Source organism: Corapipo altera, unplaced genomic scaffold (genome assembly GCF_003945725.1).
Source record: "Corapipo altera isolate COAL_440 unplaced genomic scaffold, ASM394572v1 77b, whole genome shotgun sequence".
Taxonomy (NCBI): Eukaryota; Metazoa; Chordata; class Aves; order Passeriformes; family Pipridae; genus Corapipo; species Corapipo altera.
This window is the reverse complement of record NW_020884933.1, coordinates 2,514,804-2,533,792: the sequence shown is the minus strand read 5'-3', so window position 1 is coordinate 2,533,792 and position 18,989 is coordinate 2,514,804. Positions and strand designations below refer to the sequence as shown.

Sequence of the window (18,989 nt, the reverse complement as noted above, 5' to 3'; positions counted from 1 at the left end):
AGAGGGGACACAATTCCAACATGCTGAACAATAAAGGGTTCTTTTTCCTCGTGGTTCTTTTTTTTTTTTTTTTTTAATACAAAATACAAGCGAAGGATACACATACTTAAAACAGAGCTCAGGAGCAGGTATGCAGTCCTGGGAACCCTTTCAATAAAAGCAAAGCAGGGTTTTCGTTATTTATTTTTTTTTTCTTTCTTTCTTTGCAGGTACATACAGAGACTGGAATATGTAAAATTAAGTAGCACAAAAGACCATCACACAATTCTACCAATGAATGTTGCATCTATAAATTCACGAACATGGTCGACAGTCATGTTCACTTCAACCCCTTGAAAAAACAAAACAAGAAGAAAGCGTGGGTTGGGGTTGTTTTTTTTTTTTATTATTTTAAATAAAGCATTAATGTTACATTCAGACTTAACTCCTAGTACCATGCTTATCTCAGTGTTGTCAAGGTATTGCAAGAGTTGCCAACCCCACTGGGCCCAGAGGTGACTGTTTGCAGCTGCCCCCTTTTCTGTCTGCTCTTGAGATCAACCAAAAAAAAAAAAGAAAAATTAAAAGAGGATGGGGAGGGGAACTGCAAAGAGCCTGATTTTTAGAAAAGCTCAGCAGGGGATTGCAAATACTCAAGACAAATATTCATTGCATACCACAGAATGATGCCTTGCCCAAGGCCCTACCTGGAGTCTCCTCCTCCTCCTCTCTCTCTACCTCCCAACTGATTATTCAGGGATGTTAAACCGAAAAAAAAAATTAACGTAGCTCTTATTTACAAATTTTAAAGTTCGTTAACAATTGCTTCTGCAGGAGAGGAAAAACGAAACCAAACCCAAAAAAATAATAAAGAAAAAAAATTAAAAAAAAAAGAAGAAAAGTCAAACTCACAAAGCTCTGAACACAAAGGGATGTCGGACGCTCCCAGGCGCACTCACCCCCGCGCACTCACACACCACAGACCTCGGGGGCTTTTACACACATTTTAAGTCTGGCTTAAGCTGATTCGAGGATTTCCTCCGTCCCACCCCGCTCCCACCCCCCCCTCCCAAAATATATATATAAAAAACCCCCTCGCCCCCAATATACAAAGCATTATGCACAAGGGTGGGTTGCAGTCACACTGAGCATGCTGGACCGGCTGCAGGGGCAGGAAGGTTGGAGTCGGGGCCAACAGTGGTTGATACAGAGTCAGCACGTGGCAGGACTTGACCAGACTTAGAAATCTGAGTCGTGGTTTGTTTTTAGTAGAAAGAGTTCAGTGAAAAGACATTCAAATGCCAGTCAGCTACTGAAGTGGGGGGTCTGAAACTTGATTTTTGGGGAGGCCTCGAGAGGACACTGTCGGCTCTCGGAGCTCTGATGCTCCTCAGAGCACTTAAACAAAAAGTCACCTTGGACAGCAAGAACAGAACAGTTAGTGTTGCTTCCTATTTGATCAGAACTTATATTTGAACCTCCCAAAACCGTAGGAAAATACTCGAAAGCTCAGGGAACATTTTTCTATTTGATCATATACATACAGAATATATAATTTCCACATATAGGTGTGACCCCCCCCCAAACTAACATCTCCTATATGCCAGCAACAGTGTCCCTTTAAATATCCATCTGCTTCATTTTCACATCCTGCCTCCCTCCCAACAGATGAACGTCCACTTCTCAACCAAATATTAAACTCACGGAGATCAGTTTGTAAAGATTTGAAGAACCATGTGTTCAACAATATGATCTGTTATAAAAATAAACACTTCACAGACAAAATTACATAAAGCAAAGCACCAGTTTCTACAGCTCAAAAGCTTCCAGCATGTTACAGTTTTGCTTCCCTCCCTCCTCAAACCTGGGTGCCTCAGTGTCTATTGTACCTTTGTGACCATCACCAGTGGAGGGAAAAAAAAAAGAAAAAAGGGAAAAAAAAAAAAAAGAAAAATCCAGGAATTCCAGCACATCTTCTGCCACTATCCCTGGTTGTCCATCACCTCCTGTGCTGGCACAGGAGCTGAGCAGGCTCAGAACCATTACCTGGCACTGGTGAGTCACCCAAGGTGTGCTGCTGCTTCTCTCCCCTCACACTCTTCTGCTTTGATGAAGTTAAAACCAAATTAAAAGCTTCTCAGCTGCCCCATTTTTGACAGGCTCTCCCCCACAGTCCACTCAGAAACCCGTTCAGCTCAGCGTGGTTGGCACTCCCATGCTGATCAGAAACTGAAGTAAATCACCTTTAATATAAAATTCCAACCAAAACTGCCAATTTTGACTGATCAAACCTTGCTCAAGGCAGGACTATTGGCATAAACTGCAAAACTCAGCGTGGTGGTGTGGATTTAGAATCTCCAAAAGAACATATAACACAAGCTATAAACTACTATTTTTTAATGGTAAGATCAGGGCAGAACTCGAGACTGACTAAAACTTTGGAATAAACCCATTTACCTCTCTGCAGAGGCTCCAAAACTACAGCAATGGAACAAGATTTTCAAAGCCTCCTGTGAACAAAACTTTCTGCTCCACGAAGAACCATTCATGCTCCCAAAGAAAGGCATTTGCACAGCTTTCCTTCAAGAAATCAGAATGCTTAACACAAATTAATGAAGAAAGGACACCGAAAAATGTGAAGCTGCTGCTGCTGAAAAATGGGGTGTGCTAAAAATAATTAAATGTAATAAAAATATGAATGTAAACTGCTGCACTTCTAACAGGGCAGCCAAGAGACCATCAGGGCTTAGTGTTTGCATAAATCAGCAAGACAGTAAGATTTAGAAAAAGTTCCCAAATCCCCAAAGCACGGGATTTACATTGTGTTTGGGAAGGGACAAACTCAGAAAATAAACATCGTGGAACGGCCACGAGAAATGAACGTGTGAGGAAAACAAAAAAAAGAACAGTTCTGTGAGATAAAGGGCCAAACTTGCCAGGCATAAAACAATCCAGTCCCAAAACCTGAGCTGAGAACAACAGAAACAGATTTTTTTTTTCACAGCCTTGACTTTTCTTAACCGTGTTGGGGAAAAAAAAAAGGACCCCAAAAATATGTGTTTTAAGTGGAACTTAGAAAATCTACTCTTCAGAAAAGATCTGGTCCAGCAGGGGAAGAACCAGCTGTTTGACCAGATGAACTGGAATAATCCTTGCACATTTTAATACCAAAAAAACCCCCCTAAGAACCCAATGGGCAAGAGTAGCTTGAAACACAGTCTGGATTGAAGGGGAACAACTCTGTGAACCAAACACTTGCAAGAGTGTTTGTTACCCCCCAAAATGGTTTTTAAAATATGGTCATTTATGTTCCCATATTCCCCAAGAAGCACAGGACTAGGAGCAGAGGGAATGCAAGAGACTCTGCTCTCCCAGAAATCAGGGAAGAGGTGTGGGAGAGGAGAGGGGATTTTACATTGACTTCTTTTTTTTTCCAAGATTGGTACTTCACTCCAGCCTTAAGCTGCTCTGGAAATCTGAACCACTTCAAAAATGAAAGATTTACAATCGAAACAACGATCATCTTTATTGTAACGGCAACAGTAGTTTCATGAGAGTAAAGAACGTTAAGAGAACTTGAAATTTTTATAAGCCAAGGTAAAGTAATTTACCAGCCTCAATAAAAACCAGGGCTATGAACCACACAAGACAAATCACTCGGCTGCTGCATTAATATTCCATTCCCCATCTGAGGCTCCACACTGTGCTCAGCATCCTCAGGCTCCCTATGGATTCAGCCAAGTGTCCTTCCTGATCATATTAGTGTATCACATCTAAGAGCTCTCTAAAATCCAAACAGGATTACGAATCTGGTAGCATGTGCTACCAGAAATCCAACTAATTAGCTGCCTTATGTTACCTTCAAGAGGCTGGTTACAAAATGTGTAGTTCTGTGACCAAAAAAAACAAACAACAAAACAAAACAAAAAAAAAAGGATGCAAAAGCTTGTCAGCTGGAAGATAACTGTGAGCAACCAACAGAAGCACAAAGGGTTTAAAGGAAACAAAAAAAGAGAGAAAAATGGCAGGTCCAGTTTTCAGTATTTCCACCAACAAACATGGCAGCAACCTCTGTATCAGGGTTTGAAAACCAAGGCTTGTGTAGTTTAATGGAGGTTTAAAAACGAACATAAAACGACGACAAAAAAGGACGTGGCTGCTTTGATAAAAGCACATTAAAATGCCACCACACACATCTCGAGTGTCTCGCTTTTAGAGGGACATCCTGCTTGCCACCTAAAACAGTCCTGCTTCCAACACTCCACCTCCAGCACTCCACCTCCTCCCAGCTCCATCCTTGGTTGTCATTCCCTACCCAGCGCTTCCCAGGCTCAGGGAGCTGGCCCAGCAGATGTGTGGCTGTGGGAGCAAAGGATGAAGGAATGGAAGGATGAGGGCATGGAGGTGGGATGGGGGACATAGTCACTGCCTGCTCTCCCATGCCATGGGATGAAGGATGTGGAGGTGGGATGAGGGGATGCTCCCTGCCTGCTGTCCCACGCTGTGGGATGGAACATGGTGAGGGATGGAAGGATGAGGGTGTGGAGGTGGGATGAGGGGGAAGCTCACTGCCTGCTGCTGTCCCACGCTGAGGGATGGAAGGATGAAGGACGTGGAGGTGGGATGGGGGAAAGCTCCCTGCCTCCTGATGGAAGGATGAGGGTGTGGAGTTGGGATGAGGGGATGCTCCCTGCCTGCTGTCCCATGCTGAGGGATGGAAGGACAGGGGGATGGTCACTGCCTGCTGTCCCACATTTAGGGATGGAAGGATGAAGGATGTGGAGGTGGGATGGATGGGGAGGGGATGGTCACTGCCTGTTGTCCCACGCTGAGGGATGGAAGGATGAGGGTGTGGAGCTGGGATGAGGGGGATGCTCCCTATCTGCTGTCTCACACCATGGGATGGAAGGACAGGGGGATGCTCCCTGCCTGCTGTCCCACAGTGCTGGATAGGATGAGGGCAGGGAGGTGGGATGAGGGGATGCTCACTGCCTGCTGTCCCACGCTGAGGGATGGAAGGATGAGGGTGTGGAGGTGGGATAGGGGGATGTTCCATGGGATGGAAGGATGAGGGTGTGGAGGTGGGATTGGAGGGATGCTCCCTGCCTGCTGTCCCAGGCTGAGGAGTGGAAGGACAGGGGGATGGTCACTGCCTGCTGTCCCATGCTGAGGGATGGAAGGATGAGGGTGTGGAGGTGGGATGGGGAGGGGGTGTTCACTGCCTGCTGTCCCACACCATGGGATGGAAGGATGAGGGTGTGGAGGTGGGATGGGGAGGGGGTGTTCACTGCCTGCTGTCCCACGCTGCGGCTGGAGAGGGCTGAGGGATCACTGGAGCTTTTCTGAGGACAGATGGAGGGAGAGAAGAGAACCACTAAAGCCTGACTCATGGGATCCGAGACTGACCAGAGCACTGCAGAATCCTTTGCTTCACATTTACACACGGACATCCCTCGCCCCAAAACCTAAAACATTTAAAGTTTTTTTTACACTATCCGTTAATTTAATTTTTTTTTCTCCTTGGAAAAAACCTCTAAAGACGTATTTTTCCACAATAACCAAATGGAAACTGGTTTTAAAAGTTGTTTGCAATTTCTCTTCCTTGTTCTGCCCATCTACAGCCAACCCTGAGGAAATCAAGTGGAGTTAATGGATGTGGGAAGCTTGTAAGTTGTACATCTGGGTTTGTAGAGAATGGGCTGCAATTTGCCTACAGCAGAACAGTTTTTTTTATCCAGCAAAGACAAAAAAAAATAAAAATCTCCCATCCTAATTGGAGGGTCTTTTCTAAATCAAAGACATTGGACCATCTCTGGGTCTCTTGATTGCTTTCCATGAAAAACGTGCCTGAATCCAAGAAACACAGGTTTCCTCCCCGTGTCTCCTTTTCCTCCACTGGAATTATATCAACTACATTTTTTTCTGAGAGTGAACTTGTCTCAACAAAAGTCTGTTAAAGCATAGGTTCTTTTTTTTTTTTTTTTTCTCTCCATATATTCAAATACAGAATAATAGTTTTAAACAACTCTTACCATCACTGGGAAAAAAAATCTATTCTACTTAAGGATTTGTTAAGTATGGTTTCCACATATCAGTCCTCAAACCTTATTGCTTCACAACTGCAATATCCCTTGAAAAAAAAAAATATATTTAATGGTCTGTTAATTTGTCTCAAATGGCTTTCAGATTTGGTGGGGGAGGGAGAACGGAATGGCCAACAGAGAACATTGACTTCAAAATATTACTGTATAAGGGTTTCCTCTTATTAAAAAAGGATACACTGTATTAAACAGCTGAAAGTAAAGACAGCATTCAAAGCCCATGAGTCAAGCCACAGCCAAAACCGTGTTCTACCCCTAAGTATGTTTTTCTTTTCCTTTTTCTTTTTTTTTTTTCTCTTTTTTTTTTTAACCAAAGATTTCCTCAACTGCCATTTTTTAATCTTCACCAGAGGGTGCTTCGTCTTCAGATCCCTCATCCCCTGACTTCTCTGGTGGAGGGCTGGCTGATTTTTTCTTTTCTGGGGGGCTTTCAGGCTCTTCATCCTCTTCTTTGGGGGATGGGGTCTTTTCTTTCGTTGCCTTGGAGGCTGTGGGACGACCTCCCTTCCCTTTGCCTTTCACTGGACTGGGGGTCACTGAAACAAGAGAAAGCTTGTAAAACTTATCAGCAGCAAAGGCAAAAAAAACCCCCAAAAAGTCACGTGGTGTTACACAAACAGGATTTACAAGTCCCTTCAGCAGCAGCTTTCATTTTGCTTTGACCCCACAGATTGTTTTTTGCACCCCCTGTTAGCAAAGCTGAAGTGAAAATTAGCTAACGAGGTTTTAAAGCTATTTCATTGCAGGTCCTGACTCACTACTGGATGTGACATCATGAATGAACACAGCCCTTGTCAAACCACAACATCCATCACTATTAAACTTCAAACTTCCTGCAGAAATGCATCCATTTCTCCTTTGGTTCAGATTTCCCCACCTTCCTCCAGCCTGAAAACACCACAAAGTCCCAAACAAAGCCACAAATTGTATTATTTGGCTACAAGACAGAAAAAGTCAGAATGCAGCACCTCAACAGGGAAGGGTTTGAATACTGTGTAGTTTTGACCAACAAGAGGTAGATCAATTCAATCCCTGAAGTAAGAGTTAAAGCCACCTTATTATTTCATATTTATGCTTTAAATCATGGCATTTTAGCCCTTCAACATTTATGTGGATCTCTACTGACTCCAAGATTTCTACCAAGTCCTCTAAGAGCAGAAAAAGAAAACACCAAAGGCAAACTCAGCAGCTTTCTTTGCAGACTCACCTGTAGCCTTTAGCCTGGGCTTGGGCATTTTCTTTTCTTTCCTCTCTGGCTTGGATTTCTTGGAGACCTTCTTATTCTTCTTTTTTGAACTGCCATAATCACTGTCATCATCATCTTCCATGAGGAAGTCTTCATCACTTCCTGAATCTGCTGGAAGCATAAAGAAATTTAAGGTTTTTTGAGGCAAAGAGGAAAGGGAGCAGAGGATGAGAGATCTGCCAGTGAGACAGGACACAGGCTGGGACCCTCTGAGCTTCCACTGTCTGCTGGGGTAAAACATTTGACTTGGTTTTCACATCATCTGAGAGGAGCATCAACGCCTTAAAACCAGAGGGACAGCAAGAAGCAGTGAGAGCTTTACAATAACCCTTTAGGGCTGCTTAAAAAACATACATCTGCAAACTTTGAGCACAAATTCTAGATGTGAAAACCTTAAAAGCTTGGTCTGTTGGACAGTAAAAAGTAAAACACTAAGAAGGATGATTGATGCCTTCGGTGTCACGGTGAAAAAGCAAATTGTTCCTTTTGCTGTGTGGCCAGACCCATAAATCTGCTACTAAACCCAGCTCATCATTGATGTGAACTTTTTACAATCCCATTTACTCACTCTCCTGGAACTGGGCCTCATCATCCTCTTGCTCTTCCTCCTCACTCCCCACGTCATCCATGAGCATCTCCCGCTGTTTCGAAGCTGCTTTGGACGCTGCCTGTCGCTGCTGACGGACGTTTTTGTGATCCTCCTTCTCATCCTCGCTGTCCTCTGCAGCAAAAACCACCAGGTTATGATGGATGCACAACACAGACCCCCTGCCTTGAGGCAGCAAGTCATTCATAAGAGACTAAATCAAGACATTCACTGATAACTGATAACATTTGACATATTAAACACCTTCCTGTGCTCACCCAACTACCAGGAACCTCTTTTTTTTTATTTTCCTTTTTTTTTTATTATTTTTCTTTTTTTTTTTTTACCTGCAGGCCTTTTCCTGGATTTGGAGGCTGCTCTCTTGTTCTTGTCTGGTTTAGCCTTTTTTCCTTTTTTGCTTTTTTGAGAGCTCTCATAGTCACTGTCAGCTTTGCCATCGTCTGCTCCTATATCATCATCTTCGCTGCCAAAATCTTCATCTGGAAGGAAAAGGTACCAAGATGAAGTTTCTTGAATCATTCTGAGATATGGATGAAAACTACAGGGAAGAGATTAACAGGTCTATCCACCTGTGAAGACAAACTTTATAGTACCATCACATCACACCAAAAAAAACTCAACCACATTATCCCAAACCAGGGTGGGAAGTAACAGCAGGAGAGGCAGAATCCAACTGAAGGTGAGTGGATTGGAGAAATGCTGCTCTTCTAGTCAGAGCTATGTCAAATCCTACTCCTGCAACTCTCACAAACTGGTTTTGAAGAGACACTGCTTGTTCTGAAGATGCATCAGTACAATGGAGTTACCTGCTGAGTGTGAATCATCTTTCTTAGTCTTCACATCTTTGTCTTCTGAATCCTCACTGAAAATGAGACAAAGATAAAGTTTGCCTCCTGTTCTAACTTTGTGCAGAAAATAACAATTTTTGAAGAGCAAACTGATGTCTAGGCTGGGAACATGCACTTTTCCAGGACATTACCATGTTATACTTCAGGATTCCTCTGGTGTATGTGCAGTTATCACAGCTAGAAAGGTAATGTTCAAACCCAATCACATAATAAACTTATATGGTGTCAAGTGAACCAACCAGGTAATAATCAGGGTGAGGTGAAAAAGCTTCACTCTGAAAGCTACCAAGATGGCTTCCATTTTATTTAGAATTTTGATGGTTTATATGCTGAGTGTATAAAGGGAATAAAGGTTGATTCTGAATAGATTTATAGTCATTGTTTAGATCCCACTCTGTGCACGTTGCTGTACAGCTCTGAACTGGCACAGGTTTGGTCCAAATGATCTGATCTGTGATGGAGAGTAAAAGACACCTTGGGGTTACAGGACAAGAAGGAGCTGGCAGAACCTCCACCCCTGAAGCTGATGTCTGCCATGAGAACAGAGAAATGATTTAACAGCTCTTATGGGAATTATTTGGGGGCCACAGCTGGTGTGAAATGGAAGATACCCTGCTGAGGGAAAGTTTGCTGGAGAGCAAAGGTGTCTCTGAGCACTGAGTCCTCCCTCACTGCTGGAGCAACTTGGTTATCAGGACAGGTTTATGAATTAAACAAAATGAGGAAAAAAAGAACCACCAAACTAACAAATGGCCCCTGCACCATCCCACTTATCCTGTAAGGCCAGGAATGCCCTGAGCACACTGCAAAGGTGGAAAATGAACTGCATCTCCCCCCCAACTTACCTGCAGAATCATCCCAGCTGCCAACCTTTGTAACTCGGATCATATTCCTCCCCATTCCAACTGTCTGGCTCTGGAAAGCTATTTTAGTGATGAAGCACCAGTGACAAGTGCTTCACACATGATTTCTCTGTCTACTCAGATAAGGGAGAACCAGCTCACTGTCTAAGCTGGTTCTGCAAGTTCTGAGCCTCAGAGCTCCCAGTCTCACCCTGCGGACTCGAATTCCACCTCCAATCAGTTCTCCTGCAGGATCCCGCTCCCCACAGGCAGGACAAGGTTTGGAGACATGTTCCCAAGAGATGAAGTGGTTCTTTTTTACCTGTCCTCCTGAGAATTCTTCCCAGATCTCCTCTTATTTTTGGCCTCTCGGGGAGACGAGCGGATTTTCTTGGAGGGGGGACCTGAATCTCTTCCATAATCTTCATCTGGACGGGACAGTACAAAATGGGTTTGAATCAAACTCCTACTTCCCAGCAAACTGCCTTCCTCAGCTCTAACTTAAACTGATCATTTCATGCACAACAAAAAGGTCCTTTGAAAAAAAAAAAAAATAACAGAAAAAAAAATAAAACCAACCAAACCAAACAAGATCACAAAGCTTCAAAGGAGATTTTTATAGAAGCAAAGTCCTGTCTTAAACTTGTGATTTACCTTTTGTGGTGCCAACGAGCACAATAAAAATGCTGTGTTAAGAAACATAAAAAACCTCACAAGAGGAAACACTATCTCATTTTACACCTAGCCAGTTATTATATAAACTTATTAAAAATTAACTTCCATACATATTTCACCATGCTTTTAACAGCAAACACTATTTACTGTCCTATGGTGGGGGAAAGTATGGCATTATGTAGGAGTTTACAGCACAACTTTTTACAACTCTTACACAATACCTTATGAACAGAGCTGCAATTAAGAACCAGGCATATTTGTTTCATATTAATTATCAGTGTAATCTGATAAACAAGCAGCAGCACACCGTGTGTGTCTTCTAAGAACTCAAAATATATTCCATATGGCTCCCAGAAAATTTTCTTCAATTCACACAGAACATAAAGGTTATATTTTTTTAAGATGCTATTCCTCAAAATGCCTGATATTATGGGCTCAACTAGAGTCCACTAAAATAAATGGAAAACATATTTTCCTGCAGAAAAAAAAAGTGGCATTAGGAAGATTCAGGACATAACATAGACCAAGGAAGGAAGTTGCTGCCAAGAGCCTCAAGGCACTACAACAATACAAGCATTAAATAATAAGATTTCTATCACCATTGTTTGTTTAATACAAACCATATGAAAATCATTACATTTTCAAATACTTATTAACAGTTTGGGCTGTGAAGAGCAGGAACTCCTCAGAATTTGAGTTAAAGACAAACAATTAATACACAAGGCAATAATGAACTGCTCTACCCCAGAATATGATACTGTTAAGAAAAAAAAAAAAAAGTCATTTACCAGCATCATCTGATTCCTGAAACTGGGAGTAATCGACCACCTTCCTGTTCCTGGTAAAAAGCAGGGGAAAAAAAAAAAATCAATTAGGAATTTGTAATTACAGAGATACAAAAGCTTTCTTTAAGAAACAAGGAAGTGCCATATCTTCACTTCCAGTGCTGGATTTGTAGCCCAAAAATATCCCAAGGGAATTCTCATAATCAGCCACCTACACCTCTGAAGGCAGAAGTGAACACACAGTATATTCCAGCATTTTCCTAAGGAGATATTATAATAGTCTGGATTGTAATCTCAGAGTCTGAAAAAAGCTTTTTGGTAAGTACACAAATATTACCATTAATAAACATTTCTCAACTGCTCTGTTTTGTACTTCTGCTTCCCACAGCTCAATACACCCCACAGAAATCCTCCTGGAATGTTTGTTTTCCCACGTGATCCCCGTTTCTAAAGCATTTTAAAAGTTTTCACTGGGGCTTCTGGGAGTTTTTTCCAGGAGTTCCACGAGGAAGATGCCAGAGCTGTGACACTGCTCAGCTCTATCACTGGGCACAACAAGGAACCCAGACACACATTTCACCCAACCTGTGTTTTTTCAGTGAATCAACCTGTATTTCTTTACTTCACCAGCACCTCCTCTGCTCTTTGGCCAAAGTGAGGGGCACTGAGGGACCAGGAACAGTGCAAATGCAATGGTCAGTTCTACACAAAATTAGTTATTATTTACACAAGCAGCTTTTACTGACACTGAAGCCTCACTGGTCATGAAAATTAGATCTTCTCTAACTTACTGAAAGCTCAAAAATTAAATGAGATGTGAGGAATTGGTGGTTATTTTATCAGCACCTTGTCAGTTGAGGCCCAAGTGCTTTATTGACAAGACATAACTGCCCTGTAATGCAGCTACTAGAGGGAACCAAGACAGGCACATAAATGAATTATATTTGAGGTAACTGATAATGTCTCAGCCAAACTCAGACTCCAAACCCTTCCTGTAACCACTCACATGGAATGGGAGGAGGAGGCACAGCTGGAAAAGGCCCCAGAGGTTTCAACACCCCTCCCTCCACAGTCCCTTTTTACATTCCTGTTGGCCCGAAGCCAAGGAGAAATTTGATTTTCCAGGAATCATCCCGTGAGCTCACTTGTACAGCTCCAAAAGCCAGGAAAACACTGATGAAGTGCCTCAGGCACCTCAGGAGCACTGCAAAGGGAAGGCAAGACCAGCTCCATCCACACGTGGATCCACCCCTTCCCCTCTCCTGCTCTGCAACTTCACAGCTGAGCTGCACCTTGGTGTTAACATCAGGCACTGCTGATAAAACTGTTTAGCTGAAAGACACCCAAAATCATCACTGTTCTGGCTGCTGATCCCTTCCCAGTCAATCTGGAGTTGCCCTCCTGTACAGGAACCACTAACTCATGGCTTACAGCACCAGCCTTTGAAAGGGGAAAGCACAAAATTCCATTTCAACGCCACAGCGAGACTCTTATAACAATTATAGAGCAAAAAATGAAACCAATCCCTTAAAAAAAAACCAACAACAAAACAAACCTAAACCAAAAAAATCAAACAGGCAAATAAAAGGCAGGAGCAGTGGTTGGATTTCTCCAGGCTGAATCCCATCCAAGCCTCAGAGCACGTGTGAGTGGGACAAAGTACAAGAGCACCGTGGGGCAGAGCACTGCTCACTCACTCCCAGCCTGAGCACGGTAAAAATACCAATTTAGGAACACAAGGATTGGCAAGGCTTGTTATGGCTCATCATCCAGGGATTTACATTCCTATTCCAACAGGTATATTTGCCTCCTGAACCACCTCACGTGGGAAAACACTGATTTTTATCCTGGTGAGCAGTTAAGCCAAACCAAACATCTTATTTAGTAAGTACCAAATATTACAGGTTTTTTTTTTTTTTCCCTCCAAAGGCATAAATGGAAAAAAAAAAAAAAAAGAAGCAATATTTCCACATATTCTGTTCCAGCAGCTTTGTAAAACAACAGTTTTGGACACCTCTAAATCTAACAAACAAGATGGAAATTGTAATACTGCCACCCTGGAAGTTGGTCATGCACAGTTCCATCTTCCTGCAGTCAGACACACATTAAATCAGGTACTGAAAATGCAACAGTGCCAGTTAAAACATTAACAAAACCACTGTCCCCATGGAAAACATCCTTTCTCCAAGCACTGCCCCTTGTGTTTGCAGCTGGGAAGTAAATCCTGCTTTCCCTACCTGGTGAACAGCTGTGGTATTTGTATTAAAAAACCATAAATCACTATTTTTCAGAAGCAAACAGAAGAAAAGGCTGTCTCCTTGTGCCATCTTATTTTGCAGGGCAAGGAGAGGGTGGAGTAAAGAAGGAATATGTGCACTGATAAAAATCTGGTGGTTCCCAACAGAACCAGAGAAGCTCAGAGGCACAGAGACACCAACCAACCTGCCCCTGCCCTTCTCCTCCCTTCATCCTCCTCATTCAGCTCATTTGGATCAACTGATGGTTTTATTTAGAGCTGTCAACAGCACTGATAATTAATTATGAGTTTGCAACGTTTCTTACACCGAGGAGATAAAAACACACGGGGTAAGTTCAGTGCAAGAGCCAGAAAAAGAGATTGCTGGTGCTGTCAGTGAAGAGGCTCCTTGCCACGAGCAAAATCTAGGAGATGTGAAGGCAAGCAACCAGACATAAAAATAAACTCTTTGTTAAATCCAGTTAGACTGAGCATAAAAAGACAGGCTAGTGGACAGCTGGGATGGGTATTGTTCAATCTGGCTTCAAATATGCACTGAAATTTAAAGATAACTTCCCTGCTAATTCAGCTTAATATTTAAAGTGTGTGTGTGTGAAGGAACTGGGGGACAAAAGGTACAGAGAGAGGTCTAAGAGCTAAGTTTTAATAACACTCAGTCCAGGATTTTTGGAATAAACAGCAACTCATCAACATGTTGGGATGGAAGCACTTAGCAAAGTAATAAGGAATTTAAATACAACTCAGAAATGCAGAGTAATTCTTGCAACCTCTACTTGATGGTGACCAAACAGCTATTTTGAAACTATGAGAAGTAATGTCAACATGTAAAAGGATCACTAAATGCCTCTAAAACTGAGGGATTGTATAGGAGTATTTTACCTTCAGCTAGTGAGGTCCCTAAAGCCTCAGTCTTTGGAAGCCACCACATCAGAACAGACACTACAATCAGGGAGAAATATTCTGGGTTTTTTTAAAGGGAATGCTTAGATCCCCAGGTATTTCTGCAGGCATTAAAATCCACAGATGAAGTCCAAGTTTTAAAAAAAAAACCCCACAACACATAATCCTGAAAAGCAGGGCTAAAAAGAGCCTTCAAAAATCGAGTCACTGCTCTGAATCTCCTCCTGCACTGAAGAGGAACGTTCAGGTCAAGTGACAACCAGCAGAAGCAACAACCTCTAATAGAACCCAGCAAGGGAAGTGAATGAGATTAAATGGTTACTGAGATTCTGCCCATCATTTATCCACAGCATTTAACCAATACAACCATCAAACCAAGCATTTGTGGACAAAGCCACAGCTCCTCCCTCACCCTCAGGGCTGGGGCAGCTCTGGCTCAGTGGGGCTTCACCTTCTGGTTCTCATTTTCAAAGGTGTCCCCTTTTATGCCAACACTGCCAATAAATATTGCCATGAAAAGCACCTTTTGGAGCCTTTTTTTATACATGGAAAATGAAAATACCTGCGAGAAACCCTTCTGGTTGTCATTTTTAAAGCTGCCCAAAGCAGGGCTGGATTTGGGCCTCCCATGACCGTGGATTTAAATCCCCAACAGAGGTTGGCACGTGGTGCCAGTGATGGACCCAAAAGGTGTCACTGTGGGGTCAGTCTGTGTAAAAATGGGCACAGCCATGCCCAGACAGGGCTCACCCAGAGAGGTGCCCAGTTACAGAGGTCAGTGTTTGGGGCTGGTGTAAGTCCCCATGTGTGTAAGACCAGGCACTCTGCAGAATTTTTAGGGATACTCACGACTTGGAACTCCACCAAACAGTTAAATGATTTATGCAGCAACAGTTCAAGCAGCCTTGTGCCCGTTCTCCAGTGGAATCCAACTATAACTGAGTAATTTTAATACAGAAGTGTTCTGGTGCAGAGCAGGGGAGGGGGAACCAAACCCAAACCCCCACCCCATGCCCCCCACCCAAATCATTTCTGCAACCTGTGCTGTCCCTGGGATTTTGATCTTTTTTGTGCCTCTACCTTCCCTCTGTTTCTCTTTAGACTGAGGGAGAGCAAGGGTCAGCTTTTCACTCCTCTGCAAAGTGTCCACACCTATCTCTGGACCCCCACACAGTTGATGCCAATCCCTGCCAATCCCCAAGGAACTGTTGCTTTCCTGCTTCCTGTGGAAGTTTGTCCAGAATAAAAATATTTATGCTTTAAATTGCCCCAAGTACAACACTGGTAACAAGTTATATTTAATAGATAAATATATTTCTTCCTGCTGGTAAAATTTCACCCTTCCACTGCAGTGCCAACAGGAGACTGGGATTCAAATCCAGGAAAATTAAGGATGTAAAGCCTTGAAGCACTGAGATCAATCCATAACTGGTTTTAATCTTAAAATGAATCACCAAAAAACCCCTGGGATTTCCATACCTGCCCACAGCATCTCAGTTTGCAATGGCTCCAGGAAAGGACCAGCAAGTGGAAGTGACCAGTGAGGAAAAGCAGAAGCAAACTCCATTAAAAGTCAAAATTCTGACTTAAAACACGTTAATTGATTGATGAGGTATATAAAAAAAGTGGTTCAAAGTATTTATTATATCCCTATAATATTTTATATTATGGGATATAATGTCACCATCAGCCCCAGCTGCTCTTTGCAGTTCTCAGGTGAGGGACCCACAAGATGCAGAGGTTCAGTAATTTCAGGTTCCTTTACTTTTTTACTTCTTGTCTTTTTATAACAATAGTGTAAATACTATCATTATCCATCCAGGTGAAATTTAATTGTGTAGAAAGTACTTGGCACAGGAAGCCTGTAAATACCAGCACTTTATTACTACTCCTTAACAATTTTAAGGAACTGACTTCAACAACCAGACTCAGTTTTAAGGCAGCATTCCATGACAAGTGCAGTAAAAACTGGGGATATATGGTGGATTTTATTAACTTCACTGTTTTAGGTTGCATATATTCACTAGAAACCAGCAGACATCATAAATTAGTTCAAAGAACACTGACCAGAGGAAAACTTTTCCAACACTAAATCTCACTCTGATGAAGAGCCTTTCACCAGGCTGCCATATCACCAACCACAAGCTGAGACAGCCAGAAAAAAATCCATTTCAGAATTAATTTATTAATGGATTTAAATCTATTAGCAGAGCTCTTCCAGTTAATATTTACTAGAGCAATAAATATAATGCAGCAGCCCCTGTGTATTTATCTTTTTCCCCCTGGAAGGGCTGTTAAATTAAATACAGGTAGACAGAGGACTGTCACATCTCTCCTGACACGTGCCAACAGGTTTTGTGCTCCCAACAACCTGCTGGACTTTGGTGCTTTATTTCCCTGTAGACCTGGGCCTGTCAGCTGAGAGTGAGACAACTCAAACCTTTCACAACACCGCAGGCCTGGATGGGGGAGGTTTATTTTAATTATTTTTCAGGAATGGTTGCAAAGTTATTTTCACACCAGCAAGCTCAGAGGCTCTGCTTTTAGAGACACAGCCCTTCCCTGACCTGTTAGCAGGACTCCAGTGCTGGCAAGAGAACCACCAGCATTTGAAGTGTCCCCCTCAAGCAGCAGAGTGACACCACCACTGATTTGGGCACACGGGCACTGCCACTCAGGGTCAGACCACTGGTCCATCCAGCACAACACCCTGCCCTGCAAAAGGCCAAAACCTGATGTTTCAGAGCAGGGTACACACAGTGCCATTAATGCACCTTTTGGATCCCAGACAACTCCCCAAGGGAGCTTTATCTGCCCTTCCCTCTCCATGCAGGAAGACACTGTTGGTCAAAAAAACAAGCTATGAAACAACTGTACCACCAATCACTTCCCTACTTAGCAAAGTACCCCTGGTTTCCATTTATTTTTTAAACTCCCATGTGTTAAGAGATGTCATTTGAACATAAAGTATATCATCTATAAATGTATATATGTATCATAGCCACAATTAATTATTATTTAGAATATCCAAAATATCCACACATCCACACTCCAGACCAGGTTTACTGGGAATGAAAACACAACCAGTTCCTGAAGCACCCTGAGAATGAAAAAATTTCAGAGCATCAGGAGAGCACCTTGAGAAACCTCTTTCCTCTTCTATAAAAACAACTTAAATCGCAAATTCACCCTCTAAAAGCACAAGTTCACTCTCTTTGCAGAGAAGAGTAAAAAGGAAGACACTCCTCCTCTCCCCCTGGTAATCTTTCAGCTACAAGGCAAGTTCCCAGAATCACAGAATTCATACAGAATGTCCCGAGCTGGAAGAGACCCACAAGGATCATCCAGTCCAACCCCTGACCCTGCACAGACACCCCAAAATCCCACCCTGTCCCTGAGAGCGTTGTCCAAACCCTCCTGGAGCTCTGGCAGCCTTGGGGCCGTGCCCACTGCCCTGGGGAGCCTGGGCAGTGCCCAACCACCCCCTGGGGGAAGAACCTTTCCCTGAGATCCACTTAAACCCTCCCGGACACAGCTCCAGCCGTTCCACGGGCACCAATTCCCCCGCGCTGCAGATCCTCAAACCCCCCACGCCGCACCCCCAGCTCAGCCCCCCCCCAGCAGCCCCTCGAGGCCCAGCACCGCTCAACTACAGACACAACCACCACACCTACCTCTGCGAACACACAGCTCGCCAACAGCACCGCTAAAAAAGCTTTTTCTCTCCTCCACGACCCAACCCCTCCCTGGGATAGGTGCTGGGCGGGCGGGGGGGAAACACCAGCAGGAAAACGACCCTGGAGCGCTGCTGGCGGGCGGGCGGGAGGAGCAGGGCGTGTGTCCTCCTCCTCCTCCTCCTCTTCCTCCTCCTCCCGGCGGCTCCTCCCCTCAGCGTGGTTCCCCAGCACAGCCCCCGTGGCCCGGACCCCCCTCGGGGTGGCCCCGCGCCCCCTCCCCGGGCGGCGGGGCAGGGGCAGCGGCCGCGGATGGCGAGCGAGCGCCGCCCGCCCCGCGCCAAGTGGGTCACGGCGACAATTCCCTCTTCCCCCCCCTCCTCCCCGTTACAAAATGTGGGACAAGCGCACGCAGGGCCCGAACACCCCCCCACACACACCCCCCCACCCGCCCCCAGCCCCGCGTGAGGCGCACGGTGCGGAACGTCGTGTTTATTGCGGTAAATACGCGCGCTTACCGGGGGGGAAACAAGGGGAAATAGAGGAGAAAATGGGCACGGCCCTCCCCGAAGCGCGGCCTGCGCGGGGCCGCGGCCGGGGCGAGCGGCGCGGGAGCGGCGGCTCCGCGACTCACCTGACGGGCCGGGACATCTTCCCGGCGGGTTCGTGCCGCCCCCGGGGGTGGGCGCGGAGGGAACGGGGGACGCTGAGGCCGCCGAGGCCGCCGGGGCCGCCCGGAGCGAGCGGGAGCGCTGGGCCCAGCGCCTCAGGCCGCGCTGCCGGAGCCGCCGCTGCCGCCGCCGCTGCTGCTCCCCCCTCCAGGCGCCGCCGCCGCCCCCGCTGCCGCTTCTCGCTGCCGCTCCCTGCCGGCGCTCCCGGGTGCCGGTGTCGCTGCCCCGCTCCCGGCCCGCGGTCCCGGTGTCCGCCCCGGTCCCGCTCCCGCCGATCCCCCCCGCAAAATGGTCGCGCTCGCCCCGCCGAGAGGATGCGAGCGAGGGGAGGGCGGCCCCGCCCCCCGCGCCGGGCCCCGCCCCCGCCGCGCGCCGATTGGCCGCGCCGGCCGCCGGCCCTGCCG

The 18,989-nt window shown here is 45.0% G+C and overlaps 2 protein-coding genes across 4 annotated transcripts; both read right to left on the bottom strand.

Moving 5' to 3' along the window:
- Positions 1 to 366: 366 nt before the first annotated feature.
- On the bottom strand, positions 367 to 5,797 carry LOC113954851 (formin-like protein 7). 2 transcript variants are annotated; one of them, XM_027659675.1, is made up of 4 exons: positions 5,133 to 5,797; positions 4,905 to 5,085; positions 4,721 to 4,857; positions 367 to 4,408 (listed from the first exon to the last, which is right to left on the bottom strand). In XM_027659675.1, the coding sequence occupies exons 1-4, from the start codon at positions 5,427 to 5,429 to the stop codon at positions 4,097 to 4,099; spliced, it is 927 nt and encodes a 308-aa protein (XP_027515476.1). In that variant the 5' UTR covers positions 5,430 to 5,797; the 3' UTR covers positions 367 to 4,096. The 2 variants fall into 2 exon arrangements, with proteins under 2 accessions (XP_027515476.1, XP_027515475.1); XM_027659674.1 differs by having other exon boundaries at positions 4,721 to 5,027; positions 5,122 to 5,797.
- A 535-nt stretch (positions 5,798 to 6,332) lies between these two features.
- On the bottom strand, positions 6,333 to 18,682 carry NUCKS1 (nuclear casein kinase and cyclin dependent kinase substrate 1). Of its 2 annotated transcripts, none has more exons than XM_027659676.1 (8): positions 18,549 to 18,682; positions 11,087 to 11,136; positions 9,946 to 10,051; positions 8,740 to 8,795; positions 8,260 to 8,412; positions 7,895 to 8,047; positions 7,288 to 7,437; positions 6,333 to 6,616 (listed from the first exon to the last, which is right to left on the bottom strand). In XM_027659676.1, exons 1-8 carry the CDS (start codon positions 18,563 to 18,565, stop codon positions 6,417 to 6,419), a joined length of 885 nt encoding a protein of 294 aa, XP_027515477.1. In that variant the 5' UTR covers positions 18,566 to 18,682; the 3' UTR covers positions 6,333 to 6,416. The 2 variants fall into 2 exon arrangements, with proteins under 2 accessions (XP_027515477.1, XP_027515478.1); XM_027659677.1 differs by having other exon boundaries at positions 7,288 to 7,434; positions 18,549 to 18,681.
- Positions 18,683 to 18,989: the final 307 nt, after the last annotated feature.

Excerpts from the sequence above, each read along its gene's own strand:
- LOC113954851 (XM_027659674.1), bottom strand. The coding sequence starts at position 5,429 with ATGTCCGTGTGTAAATGTGAAGCAAAGGATTCTGCAGTGCTCTGGTCA. Across the intron at positions 5,028-5,121 it reads GGACAGCAGGCAGTGACCAT|TCCCCCTATCCCACCTCCAC; the intron begins CCCCCTGTCCTT and ends TCCCATGGAACA. Across the intron at positions 4,409-4,720 it reads CCCTAAATGTGGGACAGCAG|GCAGTGACTATGTCCCCCAT; the intron begins GCAGTGACCATC and ends ATGGGAGAGCAG.
- NUCKS1 (XM_027659676.1), bottom strand. Across the intron at positions 8,796-9,945 it reads AAGAATTCTCAGGAGGACAG|TGAGGATTCAGAAGACAAAG; the intron begins GTAAAAAAGAAC and ends TCTCATTTTCAG. Across the intron at positions 6,617-7,287 it reads GCCCAGGCTAAAGGCTACAG|TGACCCCCAGTCCAGTGAAA; the intron begins GTGAGTCTGCAA and ends CTCTTGTTTCAG.